The 19,925-nt window shown below is 48.3% G+C and overlaps 1 protein-coding gene across 6 annotated transcripts; it reads right to left on the reverse strand.

The window, feature by feature from the left end:
* Nucleotides 1–369: 369 nt before the first annotated feature.
* Nucleotides 370–19,840, reverse strand: LOC106049889 (inner centromere protein-like). 6 transcript variants are annotated; one of them, XM_066998049.1, is made up of 20 exons: nucleotides 19,769–19,840; nucleotides 19,414–19,557; nucleotides 19,212–19,322; nucleotides 15,905–16,653; nucleotides 14,691–14,742; nucleotides 13,894–13,927; nucleotides 12,613–12,712; nucleotides 12,087–12,177; nucleotides 10,901–11,030; nucleotides 10,691–10,825; nucleotides 10,131–10,142; nucleotides 9,423–9,532; nucleotides 8,891–9,002; nucleotides 7,523–7,630; nucleotides 7,046–7,176; nucleotides 6,747–6,825; nucleotides 5,731–5,847; nucleotides 5,376–5,486; nucleotides 1,253–1,409; nucleotides 370–704 (listed from the first exon to the last, which is right to left on the reverse strand). In XM_066998049.1, the coding sequence occupies exons 2-20, from the start codon at nucleotides 19,548–19,550 to the stop codon at nucleotides 499–501; spliced, it is 2,682 nt and encodes an 893-aa protein (XP_066854150.1). In that variant the 5' UTR covers nucleotides 19,551–19,557; nucleotides 19,769–19,840; the 3' UTR covers nucleotides 370–498. The 6 variants fall into 6 exon arrangements, with proteins under 6 accessions (XP_066854150.1, XP_066854149.1, XP_066854152.1 ...); XM_066998048.1 differs by having other exon boundaries at nucleotides 7,520–7,630; XM_066998051.1 differs by having other exon boundaries at nucleotides 7,520–7,630; nucleotides 15,905–16,635; nucleotides 19,769–19,839.
* Nucleotides 19,841–19,925: the final 85 nt, after the last annotated feature.

Consider the following 19,925-nt stretch of genomic DNA (forward strand, 5'->3'; position numbering starts at 1 on the left):
TCTCTAGCTAAAGAAAAAAAAGATTCTGGCTCAGTAGCAACAGATCACAAGAATGCAGGGTCAAAAGATACCTGCTGATAGAAACATTGTTAAATACATAAGTAATTCTACCAAATGAGTTACAAAACTCATGATTTCCCCTGTGTTTATTTAAAATTTTTAATCTTCCCTACAGCAATTTCATAGCTTTCTTGTGAAAGATTCTGCAAGTAAGCTGAGGAAACGTGTAAGAGAGCAGGATGTCTCCAAATACGTGCACAAACCACAGCCATCAACCTCAAAGACCTCAAAGCACCCTGGCTACAGTCACCAGCTACAGCCAGCACCATCCCCCCATAGCAAGGGAAAAAAGAGAGACAAGTACTGATGGAATGTTTAATGCAACAGAACTTTAATATTTTTATACAAAAAAGGCTTAAAATTGTAAATATTATGTATGCTAAAAACACACAACCTGATACGTCACACTGTCAAGAAAACACATTTCTTCGCATTTTCTCAGTTCTTGAAGTTGCAGGTGGGGCCACACGCAGATTTGGTCCCAGGCGGGGAATGCCAAACTGCTGAGCTTGTGCGTTTGAAGTATCGAGGCTTGCTCTTGCCAAAAATATCCTCCAGCTTAGGGCTTGCAATTAACCCAAAGAGCTCGTTAACATCCACTGGGTGATAGTATTGGTGGACAATGGCTTGATTAAGCTGAGACCCTAAAAAAAATATTAGAGAAGCAGACTTATCAATGGGTTCTCAGTCCTCTGCTTATGGTAGGTATCCCTTCCCTCAGGACCAACAAGATAGTTACTCCTTTACATCCATGCCTGAAAAAAACTGTTGCAACCCGTACAGTGAGTACAATTAACAATTTTCCTGTTCATTGCAGAGCTCTGAACTCCAAACCCATCTTAAGACAAGCACTGTTGGCAACCTGAAGTCACTCATCACCGCATTAAAGATACCCCAAACCTACCACATCTTGGTTTCCCCTCAGGAGGATGGGCTGCTTCATCAGTAGTGAGCCCCCACCGTTCTTTCACCCCCCAAATCCAAACATACATACAGGACTCTGGTTTAACTCCAACACAACAGCACTTGCAAGAAAACAGATCCGGTCCCCCTCGCAGCCAGCAGCTGCCAGCACTGCAGTCTCACACACTCCTGAACTGCACTTTAGGGAAGTTGAGATGACACTGAGCAAGTCCAGAAAGCTCCAGCTTCCCAAGGAAAGAACTAGAGCCCAAAGAAACTTGGCACCTACCATCAGCCCAGGCAGGGACAGGCTTCCGAGGTGCACTCTCATCATCTGTGGAATCATCACTGTTCAGATCCATCCCATAGTTATTTTCATTTACCTTGGGGGACCTGAAAATCTTCGTGCTCTTTGGGGGCTTTAAACAGGATGTGGAAATAGATTTCTGAAAGCACAGAGAAGGCACTTATTAGGGCAGGAAGCAAACCTTGCAGCCTGACAGAAGAGGTTGCTTTGCTAGGGCGGGCTAACCAGACCCATGCAGTCTGACCCCCTGCAGGCACCTCAAAGCTCTGGCACTAATGAGACCAACAGGCTGCACAAAGATCCTGGATGAGATCCCACAGCAATATAGCACTAAGATATCTAGGTAGTATCCTCACACTGACCATAAGCCAAAAGTTAAAAGGTAAGTTGGCAATGCCCTATGTTGGGCAAGGAATTTTACAGTAAAGGGAAGGTAGCCAGAAACAGACAGACTTTCAAAGCAGATTTCACATTCATTTTCATCCTTAGTTCAAAAAACAGGAGACTGAAAAGGTTACTCAACTGTGTATGGGAAGCCTTTGACCTACACATTATCTGTAATATTCTTTACTTACAGGTAACTTGGGTTGAGATTTCCTGTAACATCCAAAAGTACTCACATCCCTCCTTTTTCCCTGGGGTCTGATCTCTGTTTTGAAACCTTATCTTGCTGAAAGCCAAGCTACAGCCCAGGACTGTGTACCGCAGCAGGGAATGCAAACTGTTTGCTCAACCTGCAGCTCCCAAGCTGTGATGAAGGGCCTCCCAGTACCTGGCCAGGAAAAAAGCTAAGGCTCCATTTCACTTTGAAGCCGCAGGCCAGAACAGCACCAGTCAAAGCTCGGAGGGACCCTTGGAGGGACCCCCTGGCTTTGTGCTGATGACCACAAGACCTGACAGTTGTATGTAGCACGGAACTGACAGAGAACCAAGGCAGCATCATTATGGAGAAATCCTCCCAAAACCTTAAGAGCTCAACATGCTGGGGGACCTCTCTGAAGTGCCTGCATGCTAATGCATGCAGTACAGGACATATGCCTGATGAAATAGAGAGGTGCGTACAGCTACAGGACTACAGCCTTGTTGGGATCATGGAGATGTGGTGGGATGGCTCCCATGACTGGAGAGCTGCAGTGGAAGGCTACAGGCTCCTTGGGAAGGACAGGCTGTGAAGAGGTGGAAAAGGACTTGCCCTTTATATGAAGGAGAGGCTAAAGAGTGCAGAGAGCTCTGCCTGGGATGGGTAGACAAGGAGCTAACTGAGAGCTTTTGGGTCAGAATTAAAGAGGGCAGGGATATAGCTTCTGGTGGGGGTCTGCTACAGCCTGCCTGACCAGGAAGAACAAACTGATGCCTTCTGACAAAGAGATGGGGGGGGCTTAAGACCCTCAATACCTACTGGAGGGGCAACACAGCAGGATATAAGCAATCCAGGAGGTTACTGGAGTGCAGCAGCGACGGCAGCTTCCAAGAGATAGAGGAACCAACAAGGAGAGGTACTCTCCTGGACCTCACACTCACCACCAAGTAGTGGCTTGTTGGGAATGGGAAGGTCACAGCCTCGGGGGCAGTGCCCATGAGATGGTGACATTCAGGTTCCTGATGGCAGTGAGGTGGGCACATAGTAAACTGACAGCCCCACACTTCAGGAGAGCAGGCTTCAGCCTCTCCAAGGATCTGCTTGGAAGAGTCCCACAGCACAAGGCCCTGGAGGGAAGAATAGCCCAATAAAGCTGGTTAATATTCAAGGATCATCTCCTCCAAGCTCAGGATTGGTGCATCCTAACAAATCAAGCAATGGTGCCAGGAGGCCTGCAGGGTTGAACAAGGCACTCCTGGCCAAACAAACGCAGGATGGAAGCGTACAGAGGGCAGAAGCAAGGACAGGTAACCTGAGAGGAATGCAGAGACTGTCCGAGCATCCAAGAAACTGAAACCCAAGTGAAATTGGATCTGGCCAAGGATGTACAGGACAAGAAGGGCACCTCTAAATACATCAGTGATGAAAAGAATGAAGAGACGACTGTGGAAAACGTGGGCCCATTGCTGAGCAGGATGGGGTACCTAGTTACAGAGGACAAGGAAAGGCTGAGGTCCTGACTGCCTTCCTGGCCTGTTTTCACCAGCAAGCTTCGCCTCCAGACAGCCCAGGTCCCAGAGGCCAAGGGGAAAGGCTAGAACAAGGCAGATGTGAGGGGAAGCAGCCACAGATGCTGAGTGGGCTGGCAGGCATCAGTGCAAGCAGGAGGACCGGGGGAACTACAGGGCAGTCAGGATCACTTTGGCCCCTGGGAAGGTGACTGAGTAGCTCATCCTGGAACCTATTTCCAAGGACAAAAGAAATTACCCCCTGCCACCAAAAAAAACAACCCACAAACAACAGGAGTAGTCAGCACGGATTCACCCAGGGCAAGTCCAAATTCATGAACTTGATTAGCTTTTAATGAAATAACCAGCCTGGTAGATGAGGGGAGAGCAGCAGATGTTTACCTGGACTTCAGGAAGGCCTTTGGCACTGCCTCTGATAAGATCCTCACAGATAAGCCATTAGAGCATGGTCTGGATGCATAGACAGTGAGGTGGACTGAAAACTGGCTGAAGAGCCAAGCCCAGGGGGTAGAGATCAGTGGTGCAAAGTCTAGCTGGAGGCCAGTAACCTGTGGTGTGCCCCAGGGGTCAATACTGGGCCCAATCCTGTTCAAGATCTTCATTAATGGTGTAGATGTCAGAGCTCACCCTCAGCAAGTTTGCAGATGACACCAAAGCAGGAATGGCTGATGGGCCAGCAGGTCGTGCTGCCATCCAGAGGGACCTGGACAGGCTGGAGAGAAGGGCCACAGAGATGAAGGGACTGGAACCTCTCTCCCATGAATAATGGCCAGAAAAGCCAGGACTCTTCAAGCCAAGAGTGTTTGAAAGCTCAAGGTGGGAATCTTATCCACATATATAAATACCTGAAGGGAGGATGCAAGGAAGATGGAAACAGGCTCTCTCATGGTGCTGAGTGGGCACAAAATCCAGGAGGTTCCATCTAGACATCAGGAAGCACTTCTTTGCTATGATGGTATTGAACAGGCTGTCCAGAGAGGTGGCAGTCTCTCTCTTTGGAGGGATTCAAAAGCTGTCTGAAAACAGTCACAGGCTAGCTGCTCTAGGTGGCCCTGCCTGAGCAGGGGAGTTGGACCAGAAAACCTCCAGACATCCCTTCCTATCTTCACCACTCTGGGATTCTATGAGCCCTGTATCTGCAGGGTACTTGGACTGAATACAAACACAAGAATAAGAGAATGTAGAGGAAGTATACATATATCTGTAGAAATACAAGAAGCATCACTGTACCCTGTGACTTGAAAATTTCAAAAAAGAGTGATCTTCTCCTGGTTTTGTAGAAAAGCCCCAGGAGAACATACTACATACCTTCAAGTACTTGGCTTTTGTACGCATGGCTCTACCCTACTCTCAATCAAACCCATTCACATGTTTCACAGTAGGTCTAAGTTTCTATTCTTTAAAGCTCTCAAATTAGAGACAGAAGAAAGAAGTCCAGCAAGATGAAGAGGTGCCAGTCAGACACAGGACAAGAGAGCCTAGGAAGGGGAGCTTACTGGGATAGGATGTACTCAGGGCTGTTTGGCTCTTTGAGCCGTGTTTTCTGCACCCTTCCAGATTTTAGGAATAAACAGCTCCAGTTCAAACTCCTGGACATTCAAGCAGCTGAATAGCAAGACTTTACAGGCAGGTCTGAATGAGTTTTGCTACAGTGCAGCTAAAGGCTCTGCAGACTAAACTGACACCTCATGGTGTGCTGCCATCATGTGGTCATTCCCAACAGCTGTTCAAAGATACAAGATTTGTTTTTCCTTCAGGTTCTCCTGTGCTGAGCTCTCGGCCAAGCACCAGAGAAGACAGTCTTCCCGGTCCTTACTCTGCACAAACTCCAGTTAACCCCCTACAGCCTACATTAAATGATTTCACCTCCTGCTCATCTCCCTTCACCTCACTGCTTCACCACTGCTGAATAATAAATTTGCAGACTGATTCCAAACCACTGGAGTCAATTAGACACAGACCCTATTTCAAGGGCTCCACTATAACCTAAGCTCACCTTTACGGTTTTGCTCAGACATGTGTTGGATGCAGCAGAGGATGATTCTGGTTGCTTGATTTTTTTCTCCTCTGCCAGCTGCTGCCAGGGCTCCTCCAGATCATCTTCTTCCTGTCAAGACGTAAGAATTCAGTCATTCTTCATTCACATTCACTGAAACAAAACAACCAGACTATCTCTGGAATTTAGCCATATTTTCGGGGGGCCCTTGATAAAATCCTCTGTCCCTGTCTTCTTCTGCATGGCAAAAGAAGAAAAATCAGAAATCATGCAGATGAACTGAGAGCTGACTTTGCTCAGAGAGATCAGAAAATCTTTTGCTCAGATCAGCGAGGTCTCTAGAGCCCACACTCACCTTTATCACCTTCACCGTGCTCACCCAGGTATCAGAAGTCATTGCAATGGATTCTGGTTGCCTGACTCTCTCCTCCTGCCCAAGCAGCTGGTACAGCTCTTTTGGGCTCTCTCTGGCCTAATAAAGAGGAAAGCTTTTCACTGCTAAAGCTCCTTTTCAACCCAAAGCGCTTTATCCAGAAGTTTCTCCTGCCACTATCCTTAGCAGGGAAGAACACATAGCTAACAAAGGCAGGGACTGTAACCACTTGGAATTAGATTCAGCTTCTCCCTTTCTGGAGGAGTTTTTGCTGTGTCTCACTCCAGCCCAGTTGCTGGTTATACATAAATAATTCAGACCTTCATTAAAATTATATAGGAAAAAATACAAGTTTGGAAGTCATTAGCCTAGTGAATAAGAGCAGCAAGAGCAAAAAGGAAAGGAAGAATTTATCCTTAAGAGTAGCAGCATTTGGGACTTTTTTTAAACCAATGAAGAAGGCAGAAGAAATAGTGACATTAACTTAAGAGTGGAAAGAAAATGTTACTGTGATATTTTGAGACAAGCAGACTAAGCCATGACTTTGTGCAATAGCAAATGAAGTTACATGAAGTTATATGATACCTGAACCTTGTTATGGAGATCCCTCTCCAAATACAGGAAAGGAATATATATACATATTTTAAAGCATCTTACTAATTCCCATGCTCATTTAAACATCGGTGAGCATAATTTGGAGATGTTCCTCAGAACTGTGATACTAGTGTTAGGAGGCTGAGAATGCTCACCTGTTGACCAGAAAAATGACTCTGTAGCAGAACTAACTTATTCTTGTACAAACCCCAAGTCCTTAGAAGGACATCATGTTTGACTCAGTTTTATTTTATCTGTTTCCTCTAAATAAGGTAATAACAAGTTAAAAAACTTCAAATGGTAACAGGACTTGGAAAGCAAATCCAATCTTAAAAAGTAAGTCTGCTTATTCCAGGCCTTATTGCTTTAGAACAGAATTTGTCACAAGACCTCTAACTCCCCACCTTTATGTATTTTTCAGTAAACACCACTGGCTCCAGCTGAGGTTGTGGGGACTTCTCTCCCCCCTGCTGTTTGAGATCCCTGGGGAACAAAGCCACAGTTTAGTTACACAGGAAAGCATGTTCCACCCGACCCTGCTAGTGTTCTTATAGCCTCTTGCTTTAGCACCCCAAACCTTTGGGACATCACATCACATGGCTGACTCACATCAGCCTCCCAGTTCCAGCAATACTGTTTATATTTACTGCTTCACCATGCCTGTTGCTAAGTCCCCTTCTCCAGAATAGAAACAGGATAATACCTCTCCTTTACTTGCTCCACCTGTCGCTGCTCTACAAGATGTTTCAGTTCCAAAGCTTTCTTTCCTTTTTCTTTCACTTTATCTTCTCTCCTTTTCTGCAGTAGTTCATGCTGCTCAAATTCATCTTCCTCCTGAAGAAGAACCCTTGTAACTCTCCAACTCACACAGGGAAAGATTGTAGGATATGAAATGACTGCTTTGAGAAAACCCATGCTTGTTATATGCCATTCTTATCTTCTACAGCCTGCCCACCTGTTGAACAGTATTTCCCTTCTGTCTCCACAAGTTCCCTCGTGCTCAAACCCAACATCAACTGTCTAGACAGAAGTCTTGCAGCACAGATGCTTCTGTTTCCCCAAATCTCTGCAGATCCTGGCAGTAACTTCTCCCTGTTCCACCAGGCAGGCCAGTACACAGGTTCCCTGCTATTCCTTTCCTTTTCTACACGCAGAAGGAACCTAAAGTTGCTCTTACCACCTTCAGGGTTTTCTGTTTCCGCGCATCAGTTTCTCCAGGTTTCTTTGACAGTTTTTTCTTGCTCCATTCCTCTGACACTCTCTCTTCCCGCACTTGTGAGACGCGCACCTGAGAAAGACATTTGTCTGCTCCAGTGCCCGAGGATGCACAACACAGCCTTTTCCAAATGGAGGACAGGGAGAGCCTCTCCAGTCTGATACTTCAGGTCTGAGACTTCAAGACTGAGAACCCAGCATCCAACAAGAGGCTAACGTGCACTGGGTTTAGCACCAACCTTGTGCACCAAGTCTGACACTACAGGTCATGTGAAGAGAGACCCACCACCTGGAGAGGGAGAGTCTGGAAAAAAGAACAGAGACCGTTACCCAACTCCAAAATACATGCTTTCATCCTGTGTGTGATTCTCTGCAGAACAAGGTTCTAGTTTATGTTTTGCCTGCAGCACTGCTGTCAACTGAACTGCAGTACAAATTGGGGATCTGAAAGCTGACTGAGCCCCAGACACTGTTCCTTACCTGAGCTGTCTATCCCAATAAAAGCACTGGCATGTGCACAGCAGGAGACTAGCCAGGGCTACAAGTACTTTTGGCTGCTCAGGTTTTGGGAAAGGCTTAAAGGAGCACAATTCCTCTTCTTCCAGGGCTGACTCTTCCAAAGCTCAGTTTAGTCCACTCCCCAAAAGGCTGGTCCACTCAACCATCCATTTCCCTGGAGCTCTACCCAGGTCAGCCAGGCACAGCGTCCCTCAGCCCTGCAGAACCTGCACTGCTGTACAGAAGCTGCACCACCACCTGCACACAGCTATCAATGGCTGATCCTGGCACACAACCTCTATAGGTCCTCAAAAAAGGGTAAGGGCAAAGCTTTAAAAACAGACCATACAAACACAGCCGCCACCACATCTACTAGTCATGAGCATTCCTTGCTCACTTGGTAGCTATTCTTTTTCCTGCCATGCTTCTGCAGCCCCCTGTAGCCACCATGGCTTTGCTGTCTGCAACACTGTGCAAACAACTGAGTGTACTGTAAGCCCAGTAACGCTGTCTCACCTGCGGGGCCTTTTCACAAGACAGTCAAGGGATGCTACCACATTCCTTGAATGCACAGCACCGTAAATGCTGCATGTCAGAACAGGAACAGTTAGAATCACTACAGAGGTATGGAGAACAAAGCCCTCCCCTTGTTAGGCAGAGAATTTCAAAGTCTATTTTAGATGCAGACTTACCCACCACCTGATTAGTCACCATCAGCAGCAACCCAGTGCTTGCACACATCGTGCCAGTGGCCTGTCTGCACCCGCTCAGTCTCACAACTCCCTGACATAACACCATTGTCCCGAGTGGCCCAAAGCTTGGCCAGGCTTCTTACCTTCTCATCATTCTGTAAAGTCTTCTGTTGCATTCGCTTCTTCCTCTCTTCTTCCAGTTGTTCCACCCGCTCTCGAGCCTGAAGCGCCTTCCTCAGACGCTCTTCCCTCTTTCTGGGCAGTGCGTGTGCAAGAAGGGCCTGTTAGCTTTGTTTTATCCTCTAACACAGAGGACAACAGGGGGACAAGGACTTGCCTTGGTACCAGGGCCTTGTGGCTCATTTTTTTTAGCACAGCAGCCTGCCACAGATCATGCAAAAACAGTTATTTTGCTTTGGCTTAGTTTAACCTCAACTTGTATCTGCATTAGGTCCACTGGAAATCAGCAGGTGCTTTGCACTGATGCAGTTCTTACTGCAGCGAGCCATGAGCAGCACTGCTCAGGGTGCACAGGGATCATCACATGCTAAAGGTCCCTTCCAAGTGGGGGAGGCAAAGCACAGTACAGCAGTGCTGCCTGCCTCACAGGAAAAGCCTTCAAGGCGATTCTGTGCTGAGCCTGGGAAGAAGCAGGAGGTAAGGGATCCAACTCACTGCTTCATTTCTGCCTGCCGCCGTCTCTTTTCCTCCTCCACTTTCTTTCTCCTTTGTTCCTCAGCCTCCTGCTTCTTCTTCAGGCTTTCCAGTCTCTGTCGCTCCTTCTTCTGAAAGGAGATGATTTCAGACTATAATAATTGCTGGGACCTGTTTCTGCCCTCAGGCTGCTTGTGCACAGGCAGCTAGAGGCTAAGCAGCCTGCTAAACAAAGAAGTCACTGTCAGAGTCATATTCACCCACACACAGGGATGGGAAGTGAGTAGTAGGGAAGAAACAATGCAGCACTTATTCATGTGCAGCATCTTCCTAGAGCAGAAGAGTCATTGGGATGGGATAGAAACACTTCAGTCCTTCATCTGTACAGAATGTGTTCAGTCAAGAAAGTTACCCAGCATGTGGGTGGCCACCTGTAGAAAACTACTGGCCTGGAACACGGCTACCTACACCAGCAGCTGGGAGAATCAGGGAGAAGATGCAGAATGCAAGTAGTCATGCTTAGAGGCCAAAAAGGTTTCTTAGTAGTTCCCTACCCCAGCAGAGCACACCTACAGAGAGATCCTGGCACGGCCAGTTTACAGTTTTGGACAGACAACAGGAGAGCTGCGTGGATGCCAGTGTGAGAGGAAAGAGCTGTCAGTGCTTGTGAGGCAAGAAGCACAGCCCTTACAGTCTTCCAGCCCCACAGTTAAAGGTGTCATTACTTACAACAAAGTCTCCCTGTAGGGAAGAGAAAAATTATTCATCATTTGGATGAAGCACTAGAACCCCACTGCACACTAACCCTATTCTCAGCTGCAGTTCCTTGTCAGTAACGTGGTAGGGAACCCACTGCCTGACCCCACACTGCTCATCTCTCAGCCCTGCAGCAGCCAACTGTGCAACACACGAGGGCAGAGCCCCATTGCAAAGAGAAAAGCTTCCCACTTTCCCCACCATCCTAGAATATAAAGCGTTTCTGCTGACCATAGACAGAGCACCTGAAAATTCTCTGCATTTGAGGACAGTTTGAGGGATGGTGCTAAAAACCCCAGGCCAATAACAGTGTTTGTGGACAGGTGATGCTAGCTAGGCCAGACCATTTGCCCTCCCCTGGGGAAGTGGTAGAATCACGAGGACGACCTCTTTGTTAGGACCTACACTGACCCATGGGAGCCAACGGAACGAGGAATACATCCATGCTTTTCTAAGCAAGCAGTTGTCCTGCCACTCCCCCATACGTGATCCTCTCTTTCACCTCTGTGAGGGGAGGTGGGACTCTGACACACCTTAGGGTCAGGTCGGCTGGGAGTGTTGTGTTTGATCAAGTTCTTTATCACACTCCCATGTCCTGTAGGCCCAGGGCTTGCGAGTAGCTGGCTTCTCTGCACTGCCTGCAGGAAGTTTTTCAGGGGTCTGACAACCTAAGAGGAAAAAACGGAGGGAAGTAAGTACTTGCCAGGGAAAGGGAGGCAGAGACGACAGTGGGACCCACTGACCTTACTAGCAGGAGAGGCAGAATGTGGAGCCTGGTTGGTAGAATTGACGTGCTTGTCTTCCAAAGGGACACGACCTCCTGGCTGCTGCCCATTCCGTACAATGCTCATTCTTTGTTTACAGCTCCTTGTCCTGTTGGCATCAGGAAGAGCATTAGCTGACCATCACGCTCCCCAAGTCTTGTCAGAATTGACTTGCTGTTACACAGCTCCCTCTGCCTGCTCGCTGCTACCAGAGGAACTGGGCCTCCTAGGAAGCCAGCCAGCTCTGGAGCAGGAGGAGCCCCATCCGGCCATAAATGAGGACAGTGGACACAGGGCAACTTGGAAGGGGAATATCCAAGTTCCAAACAATAAATACACATCACTCCCACTCTTATTCAATACTCTGATTCCCAGCAAGCAAAGTATCTGTCACAGCTGGTATTAACCACACAAGATGGATGTAATCCATGTTTCCAAATAGCCAGTCCAGTCCACCTCACTGGCAGAGCTTTATTCACTTCATAAATACCTTGGATGCTCACAGATTTACCCATGTCACAAATGCCTTCATGTGCACCCCCTAATGCCCGGGGAAACAAGGGGACTACCTCACTGCACAACTGTGGCCCAGCCCAGCAGCAGTTCCAAGGAAGGCTGCAGCTCCTGACACATCGCTAATTAACCACATGAGAACTGAGGTTATTGCTACTCCCCCTTCCCACCACCTGCAGCAAATTCACCCCAGCAAAACAGGGACAGGAGACAGGCTGAGGACAAAGCTAAAAGCAGCTGAAATCTCACAAGAAACACCAATAATATAATCAGTGAGGAAACAAGTCAGACATTCCAGACACTTGCACAAGATAAAAATAAATAGGTCGGTCACCTGCTCATGCTGCCTTCTGAAACTACTCCCAGACCACCCCTTTATGAACCACTCAGAGTCACAGCTAAGCTGCGAGATAAGCGCTATCTGAGTCATCTTTGCTGGTCTGTGCATGAACTAATGTGTCTGGGACCCAGGTCTGGCCTGGGAAGCAAAAAAGTCACAAGGAACTTCCACAGCTAAATGGTCAAAGTAGATTTCAAGACTTCACTGCAGGGCAGCGAAGGAAACAAACACCCAAAAGCTTTAAACAAGCTACTTAAAATGCCAAGCCATGCCACTCATTCATTCCCCTGTTCCCCTGCAAGTGTCTCATACCAGATGCATGAAGGACTCTCCTGGGACTTGGCACCGTGGGCTTGTTCCTGGTTCGTGTTCTGGGGTTTACTGTTTGGATTTACACTGCTGCCTGTGAAGAAATCTGTAGTCAGCACCACGTGCAAGGCATCCCGCAGGGCTTACCTGTCTGCAGCTCATGTGCTCAGAGCATGTAACCAGCCCACAGAAGCAGAAGCCTGGGTTTCTACCTCAAATATCAGTGTTGTACATGTACATTGTGAAGTGTGCCTCTTGTACAGAGGCTTCTGCACAGGCACAACCTCCCCACCAAAAGGACTCCAGGTCCTCTTACTTCCACTCCAGCTAGAGCTGCTTATGGGATCCTACAGCTGTCACAGGGGACAAACAAAAAGCCCAAATGCCCCCTTGCTTCGAGGCACAGTAAATAAGCGTGACACATACCCTCACGTCATGTAAACTCAAAGAGGAAAGGGATGTCAAGGCCCTTTAACACATGGGAGACCCCAAGCCTGTGAGTGTTCTTTCAAGAACAACTCAACATTACCTTCATTATTCCCTGCCTGCTGTTCAGGAGGAGATGAGTGCTGTGCAGGAGGGCTGGCAGCTTTTCCATCTTTGCTTGAAGTGAGGAAGTTTTCGGGAACCTACAGGAAAAGGAAACAAACATTATCTCAGCACAGTTCCTCCAAAGGAGCAAGGCTGTCATGCACCCGCTGCCCTAAAAAAGCCAGTCACTCCCAGATACAACCCTACTGCTAGCCCAGGGACTCTTCCTCTCAGCTGGAGCTGTGCTGCTTGTACACCAACTGACTCACTGCAGCAACAGGGGGTCTGCTCGAGGAACACTAGCCTCTACAGGAAAAACAATAGTTACCCAGTATTTCTCATCCAGAGCAGGACGCTTTAGTGAACCTGGATGATGAAGTCTAATCGAAGTGCCTCAGGAGGGACAGGCAGCTTCTATACATTATCGAGAGACAAATTTCAAACTGCAGATATCTAGTCTGTACTGATATCGTAGTCTTTCAAATTCTAGATATTCTAGAAAGATAAATCCCTTTAAAGCATCTCAGGTTACGGTATCACTGTGCACTTCAAATGCCATTATGGTACATTCACAAGAGGATAGACAACAAGAGTCACTGAAGCACAGCACCCAGGCTGCCCGCACACACACCCAGGACATGCTTTCCCCTACCTGTTAAGCTGCTACCAGCCACCACCACCACCCACAGCAGCATTTCCACCGCTGCCGCTTCCCAGTGCCCCCACGAACTGCTCCGAGGCAGCCAGCCCCTCTCTGCTGGGCCAGTTTTCACACAAGCTGGTTCACAGCACGATCATGCAAGATGTTTCTGCCAGCTCAAAGGGTGGGATGGGTTTCTTTGTCTTGCTAGCGTTGCAGACTTACACAAGCTTGCAGCACACGTAACTTTACTGGTAAAGCACAGTAAGTTGAACTGCCCTTCCGACTTCTGTAGCTCATGCCAGCCAGGCAATAGAGACAAGCTAAGAATACACACAATTACCACGCCCAGATGACAGGCAAAAGCTTGATGACTTTTAGGAGCCTGTCCAAACACCTCTGAAAACTCCATCCTAGAGGCCTTATCAAGGCACAAAAGGTCTCCATCTCCCAGGAGCCAGTGAGCCAACAGGAGTAACCAGCTGCCTAGGTATTTGAATGGCCATGGCGTCCACCTCAGCGGCTCCTTTGCTGAGCTTGAAGTGATGTGCGAATAATCCCTGGGCCACGTTCCCTGCTTCCAGTGCTAATGCTTCTTTTGTTGAGCAGTTGTAAGATAGGTTGTTCCTTAGAACTCACCTTTTCACTTTGGGAGTTCAGTTCTGGTCCAGATCTGTAAAAAGAAAGTCTATTTTAATTTTGTCAGTTCCCTGCAAAATAAAACAAACACTACTTTGTTCTTGGTGCACCTCTACCAGGACAGCATTCAGAAGCGTGAGTTACAGGCAGTAAAACTACAGAGCTAGCCTACAGGACCAAGGAAAGTACAGGAAATTTAAGTACATCCAGACAGAGGCACAAGCCTATTTGAGCCAGACCATGCAGGGGTGGAGATGTAAATTCTTCTGATGGACTGTTCCACCACACTGCTGAACGTAATAGTGAACTTTGCCCTCCTCTTTGTCTGCAGAATTTCCACACGGCAGGTCCAAGGGAAGTGCTGTGAACCTTTTGAAGACAAAGCACTACCTGTTCACCTGTCAGGTCCGACAGGCTGAGTAACCTCCAGCACCACCAGGCACCCAGAGGCTGGTTACAGCCAGAAATCCAGGACATGATTCAGGTGATGGCAGCCAACACCAGGCAGAGCAACTGCTAGCAGGCTCTCAGGGCTTGTGGCACAGGGACAGATCCTGCACTCGTGCAGTGACCAGCCTCACTGTACCCTGAAGAGGCTTCTGAAAAGGAGGGGCTGCATCTGAACAGCACAAACATTGGAATATCAACAGAGCCCAAGTGACAACACCACCTAAAATAGTCAATTATAAAACCAGCCCTGTATCCGTAATACAGAAGCAACCCCTATAGCTTCCCCTATAGCTTCCTTGTGTACTTTTTTGTGGTTTCTTCCTGCCTGCTTTATGTGCAATGCTCACCTCACGTTGCTGGTCACATCTCCTTCCACAAAAACCTCCAAGGAGCTTTGACCTGAAGGAGAAAAACAGAAGCCAGCATAACATAAACCAGCTTGGGGATTTCAGTCTGAGCCTTCTCAACAGTGGCAGTGCGTGCGTGGTAGAGCTCTGGTCTCTGTACAGGCTTCTCCCAGGGAACATGCTGATTGCTCATCTCAGCTTTCCACACCATGAACCACCACCTCCCTCGAGTGTCACTGACAAACTGAGGTAGGCTGGGAAGGCAGAGAACCGAAGCAGCAGATCCTCCTGGCTGCAGGCTGCTCCAGCTGCACAAACATGCTCACGCCTGTGTCACTGCGATAGCATTTCCCAGTCAATTGACTTCAGCTCCTGCCTCCCTGCGGTTTTATGCAGAGATTTGGTGAATTTTCGCCGACTCCATTCCCCCCGCCCCCCAACACCTCTTGGATGAAAGTGTTTTTAACAAATGCCTAGATACGGCGTGACTCAAAGCTGACAAAACTAAATACCAAAAGGCATTAGTGCTTTATTAGAAGCTAATCTGACTTCAGAAGCAATGATTTTAAAAAGCATTAATTTGAAAACCTTCCCAGGAACAGCAAAAACAAGGGACATGAGGAGTTTAGTGCTACCTGGAACAGTCTGGATTTCTGGATCTCATTTCCTCGGATAACTGTGCCATTTAGTTCTCTGTTCATCTATGCTGTCTTCACCCAAAAAGCATTCAAGTTCCTCTGCCAACCTGAGCCAAAGTTCAGGAAGCAGAGACACCCAGTTCCTGGGGACTTTTTGAGGGGCTGGCAGAAGATACTCAAGTTAAAGCCCCTCCCCAGGGAATGCAATAGCCTCGTCTGATCAACCCACCGAGCAGCCAAACCATACAAATGGCTAGCAGCAGGCAGACCACATTTTCCATCCCACTTTTTAAAACCCATCTGCAACCTGTGTAAGCCAGCCTCCAGTCCCTGCGCCTCAGCAGACACCCCCTTCATCTGCCGTGGCAAAACATGCAGCAAAGCCTGAGACACAGTCTCAATAAGGATCTGAAGCTTGCACTCTAAGTGACGGAAGCCACGAAGCCGATTGCTGAGGAGACTAGGAAGAGCTGGAGTTAACATGGATGAGCAACTCCGCAGCTACTTATTGCTTACTGCAAAGCTGGGAAGCTGATTTAGCAAAATGAACGCGCTTGGTAACAGAAAGAAACTTACAGCTCACTCTGCTGGAGGCAGAGGATGATTCTCGTGCTGCTGCTGCCTTCTTTGAGATGGCCCTGCTGATGGACTTCTGAATCATGCTCTCTCTTTTGCTGGCCAGCGAATATTTTTCTGACAAGGAAGTCCTACGGTTTTTGTGGGGGCCACCCACAAAGCTCTGGCGTCCAGAGCAACGGCGTGTTTTGGATTTCGTTGTAGTCCTTTTGTTGCTGGTGTCCTGGAAAAGCACCTTTTCGAGGTCTTGAGGAGACAGATCTCCTCGGAGCATGGCAGGATCTCCTTTTCTAGCAGCCTCCGTTGTGGGGGTACTTGATCTTCTTTGGGGGGCCTCTTCCCTGGCGAGCAGACAGGAAGGGGTGGGGATCACAGTGACAGCAGGAGCATCGTGCCGTTCAGTAGCTGCATCCCCCTTGGGCACCTGCTCCCCGGTGAGAGTTTTAAAGGCTGCACCACCACTGTCAGCACCGTCTCCCTCCGGGGACAGCTCAGCCTGAGGACCATCATCACAACCTGCTTTTGCCACAGGACCTTGTGCTTCTGCAGGCAGTTTCCCAGGCAGTGCTGGAAACTCAGTTTTAACACCGAGCTGAGGCTTCGCCGCACGGTCAGGCACAGAGACCTCTTCCCCCTGCCCGCTGGGGTTCTGGGGCTGCTCTTTGCTGTGGCATCTTTGGGAACCCGGCTTGGAAGATGCTAGTTTGACACTGCTTCTCCTTCTGGACAACCTGAGATAAAAAAACAACCTGCAGTGAAGTGACACAGGTCTCCCATTCCCAAATGATCTCAGAACAAGCAGCAGATGAGCTTTGAAGCATACCTACAGGCTGCCTCCCTCCACCTATTCCCTCTCACAACCCACCTTTTATCACTGGCGGAACACAGGAGCTGAACCCTGGAAGCTCTCACCACATGCTTTGGCAGATCTAGCTGGAATAATTTAGCAATTACTCCTTATTGCTCTTCACTGCCCTCAAGATTATCTTTTCTGAATGTCGCCACTCCGCACCACAGGCGGGAAGACAGGACACAGACCCTCAGTCTGACTATCGCAGCTACCAGCCTGGCACATTGGATTTACTCAAAACTAAATGCTGCATCATGCAGACACAAAGTGGAGCAGCTGAGGTACGAGGACGCTCGCTGCCCTTTTCAGATGCTAACCCATAGCCCCAGCCAGAGCTGACATCAGAGGACAATAATGCCAACACCACCCCGTTCGCCTCACGCAAAGTACAGGGACAGGAACGAATTCTGGATTGAGTACCACCTGTACAGCTAGGACTCTCAAATTCCTTGAATTGCTGTTATTTAAGTGAAAAATGCCAGGTTCAGCGAGTGTCTCTAGCTCTACTGCTTCAGCTAATCCCCACCAACTCCTTCACTGGGAAGGTCCCCAGTGAAATTCAGCACTGAAATCCTCTCCTCTGCATCAGCTAACTTGACACAGGACGATAGAGCCTTACACTTGATCAGCAAGCCAAGAACAACCTCAGCACTCCACAGAAATGAAGCCTCCGTCACCAAAGTGACCTGGAGGTAGCTCAAGGGTGGAGATTGGAAACAAAGAGACAAGAGGAGAATTCATGTGGAAATGCACAGCAGCTGAAAAACACAGCTAAGAAAACCCACTGCAGCATGAACTAGTTAAGTGAATGATGGCTTACCACCTCTGGGGAAAGACTACCAGCAAGCAGCTACTTGTCTTACTGCCAGACATCAAGTCAATACCCTCTGCCCTCCTTCCAGGTTGGTTCTCTTGACTTCTCATTCTGACCTCTAGCAAGAAGGGGGGGGACTTTTTGCTCAAGTTTGAAAGAACTATTAATGGGGAAATCTGTAACTAACAACATGCTAAGAGATGGGTTTTAAAATACATACTGAGGAAAACAGGGCAAGGGAAACACCAATGGCCCAACCATGCAGGACAGACATGCTAGGCTTCAGCACTGACTTCCTCTTGACAAACGACCACCTAACCTTTCAGCATTTTTGTCACATCAGCAGGTCTTTCTCAAAAAGAAAGTTTAAATGAAGACAAACACAGAAGATTCATCTCCTTTAGGGGAGTAGCCAAGCTGCCATCCAGCTGCTACCTGAAAGCTAACAGTATGTCCTCAGAGCTCTCCCTGTTTAGATCCACAGCATTTTCTTCTTCTGCCCTCCTTCACCACACACACGCTCACGAACTTCCCACGCTTCCTTACTATTCTTGCTTTTCTCTCCATCCTCCATTTCTAATTTGACAGTCTTTCAGTTCTAACTTCCTGTCCAACTTCTGTGTTCTTTTCCACCACAGTTATCAAAATATAAGGTAAAAATCAGTTTATTACTGTGTGTTCAGTTCCTAGGTTTGGGTCACACTACAGCAATTACCAGCCTGTCTCCCCTTAGATCTCAGCAAAGGCTTCTCCAAAGGGAAGATTCTCACAACCACCTTACCACTAACTATAAGATGAGAGCAGATGCAGTCAGCTACCATGAAGATACAGCATCAAGGAAGTTAAGCATCATGCCCAACGCCATCCTGCGTTGGCATCCGTTTGCAGACAACTGTCTGCAAGAGGAGTTCCCCCATAAACCCTCGCAAAATAAGTAGATCTTCTATGTAAGGAGTCCTAGCTTGCTTTCTGTTGAACCTACTGACTGATAGAGAAGAGAGAAAGAAGAAAGAAGAGAAAGTTCAGCTGCTTGACATTACTGCTACTGCTCCTGCCTTCTTTTGTTGAAAAGAAAGTAAAAAAAACAACACAGAAAACCTTCATGGTCATAGGATGCATACACTTCCCCTCATAGTTTTAGTATTTCTGTCTAATTAGGGCTAGTTTTCAAAACCTCCAGTATGAGTATTTATAAACGAGTCGCTTGGAACTTCCACTTCAGCTTCATTCCTAATCCCTTTGAGCCTCTCCTGCCTGTTAGCTTAAGCTGTGACAACAGACATGATGCTTTTGCATGTTACTGGTGGCAAGCTGCATTCCCAGGTGAACAAACACCAGGAGCAACATTAGGCCAAAAGGTGGGCTGAAAAAAAATAAAGCAAAATTAAAAAAAAAAACAAAAAATATTTTTTTGTTTCCAACCAAAAAAGTTACAACAAAAACTGAGAGTGAAAGACAATAACCAACTGCATTCCAAACTTTCACAGGAATCAACATTGAATAGTCTTAACATACCCTTTTCAACTCAATGTTTACTAACTCAAGAAAAGAGCTGCTATTTCACACGTATGTATGTGTGAACAGTTAAAATCTTATTTCTCCCTCCAGTGCCATGCAGGACCAGCACAAGGCACCTCACTCACCTCCTCCTGGTTGGCTCACTCTCATCTCTCACAGACGAGGACTGACGCTTCTTGGGGCGTCTCCGCTGTGACGGCTTCTTGGGCATTAACCCAGGCTCAGCCTGGAAGTTGCTGTTGAGGAGACAAACACAGAAAACAGAGGCTGACCGCAGTGATCCCACACCCCGGGTGAGCCGAGAGGCATCCCAGAGCCACCCCCTACCTCTCCAGCAGCCTCCTGCCCTGCTCCTCCACCTCCCGCAGCCAGGCCAGGTGCTTGTGCTGGGCGTTGTGGAGGAACTGGGTGAACCTCTGCTCGCACACCTCCAGCAGCCGCCAGGGACCCTCAGCCTCTGCCATAGCTCCCCTGAAACACAGGAGGGGAGATGAAGGGGAGCAACACTGCCTCCTTGAGACAGGAGAAGGCTCCCCAGAGAGGCTGAGACCCAGGAGGGGAGATGGGGGCCCCCAAGGGAGGCTGAGATAAGGGAAGGACAGTGAGAGTCCTTCAAGGGAGGCTGTCCCCCAAGACCTGAGAGGGGAGACGGGGCGCCCCCCAAAGGGGGCCTCCCACCCACCTCACAGCCTCGAGGCTCAGCCTCACCCTCACGCCTCCAGCCCCCTCCCCGCCCTAAATACTCTCCCCACCACCAATCACAGCGCGCTCCCACCGCTCCCTGCCTTCTCACTGGCTGCCTCCCACGTCCATCACCCCCTCCGAACCCCGCCTCCCCC

The sequence above is a fragment of the Anser cygnoides genome, chromosome 5 (assembly GCF_040182565.1).
Source record: "Anser cygnoides isolate HZ-2024a breed goose chromosome 5, Taihu_goose_T2T_genome, whole genome shotgun sequence".
NCBI classification, from domain to species: Eukaryota; Metazoa; Chordata; class Aves; order Anseriformes; family Anatidae; genus Anser; species Anser cygnoides.

Excerpts from the sequence above, each read along its gene's own strand:
- LOC106049889 (XM_066998048.1), bottom strand. The coding sequence starts at position 19,550 with ATGGCAGAGGCTGAGGGTCCCTGGCGGCTGCTGGAGGTGTGCGAGCAG. Across the intron at positions 19,323-19,413 it reads GGCAGGAGGCTGCTGGAGAG|CAACTTCCAGGCTGAGCCTG; the intron begins GTAGGGGGTGGC and ends TCTCCTCAACAG. Across the intron at positions 6,826-7,045 it reads GTGGAGCAAGTAAAGGAGAG|GGATCTCAAACAGCAGGGGG; the intron begins GTATTATCCTGT and ends TTTGTTCCCCAG.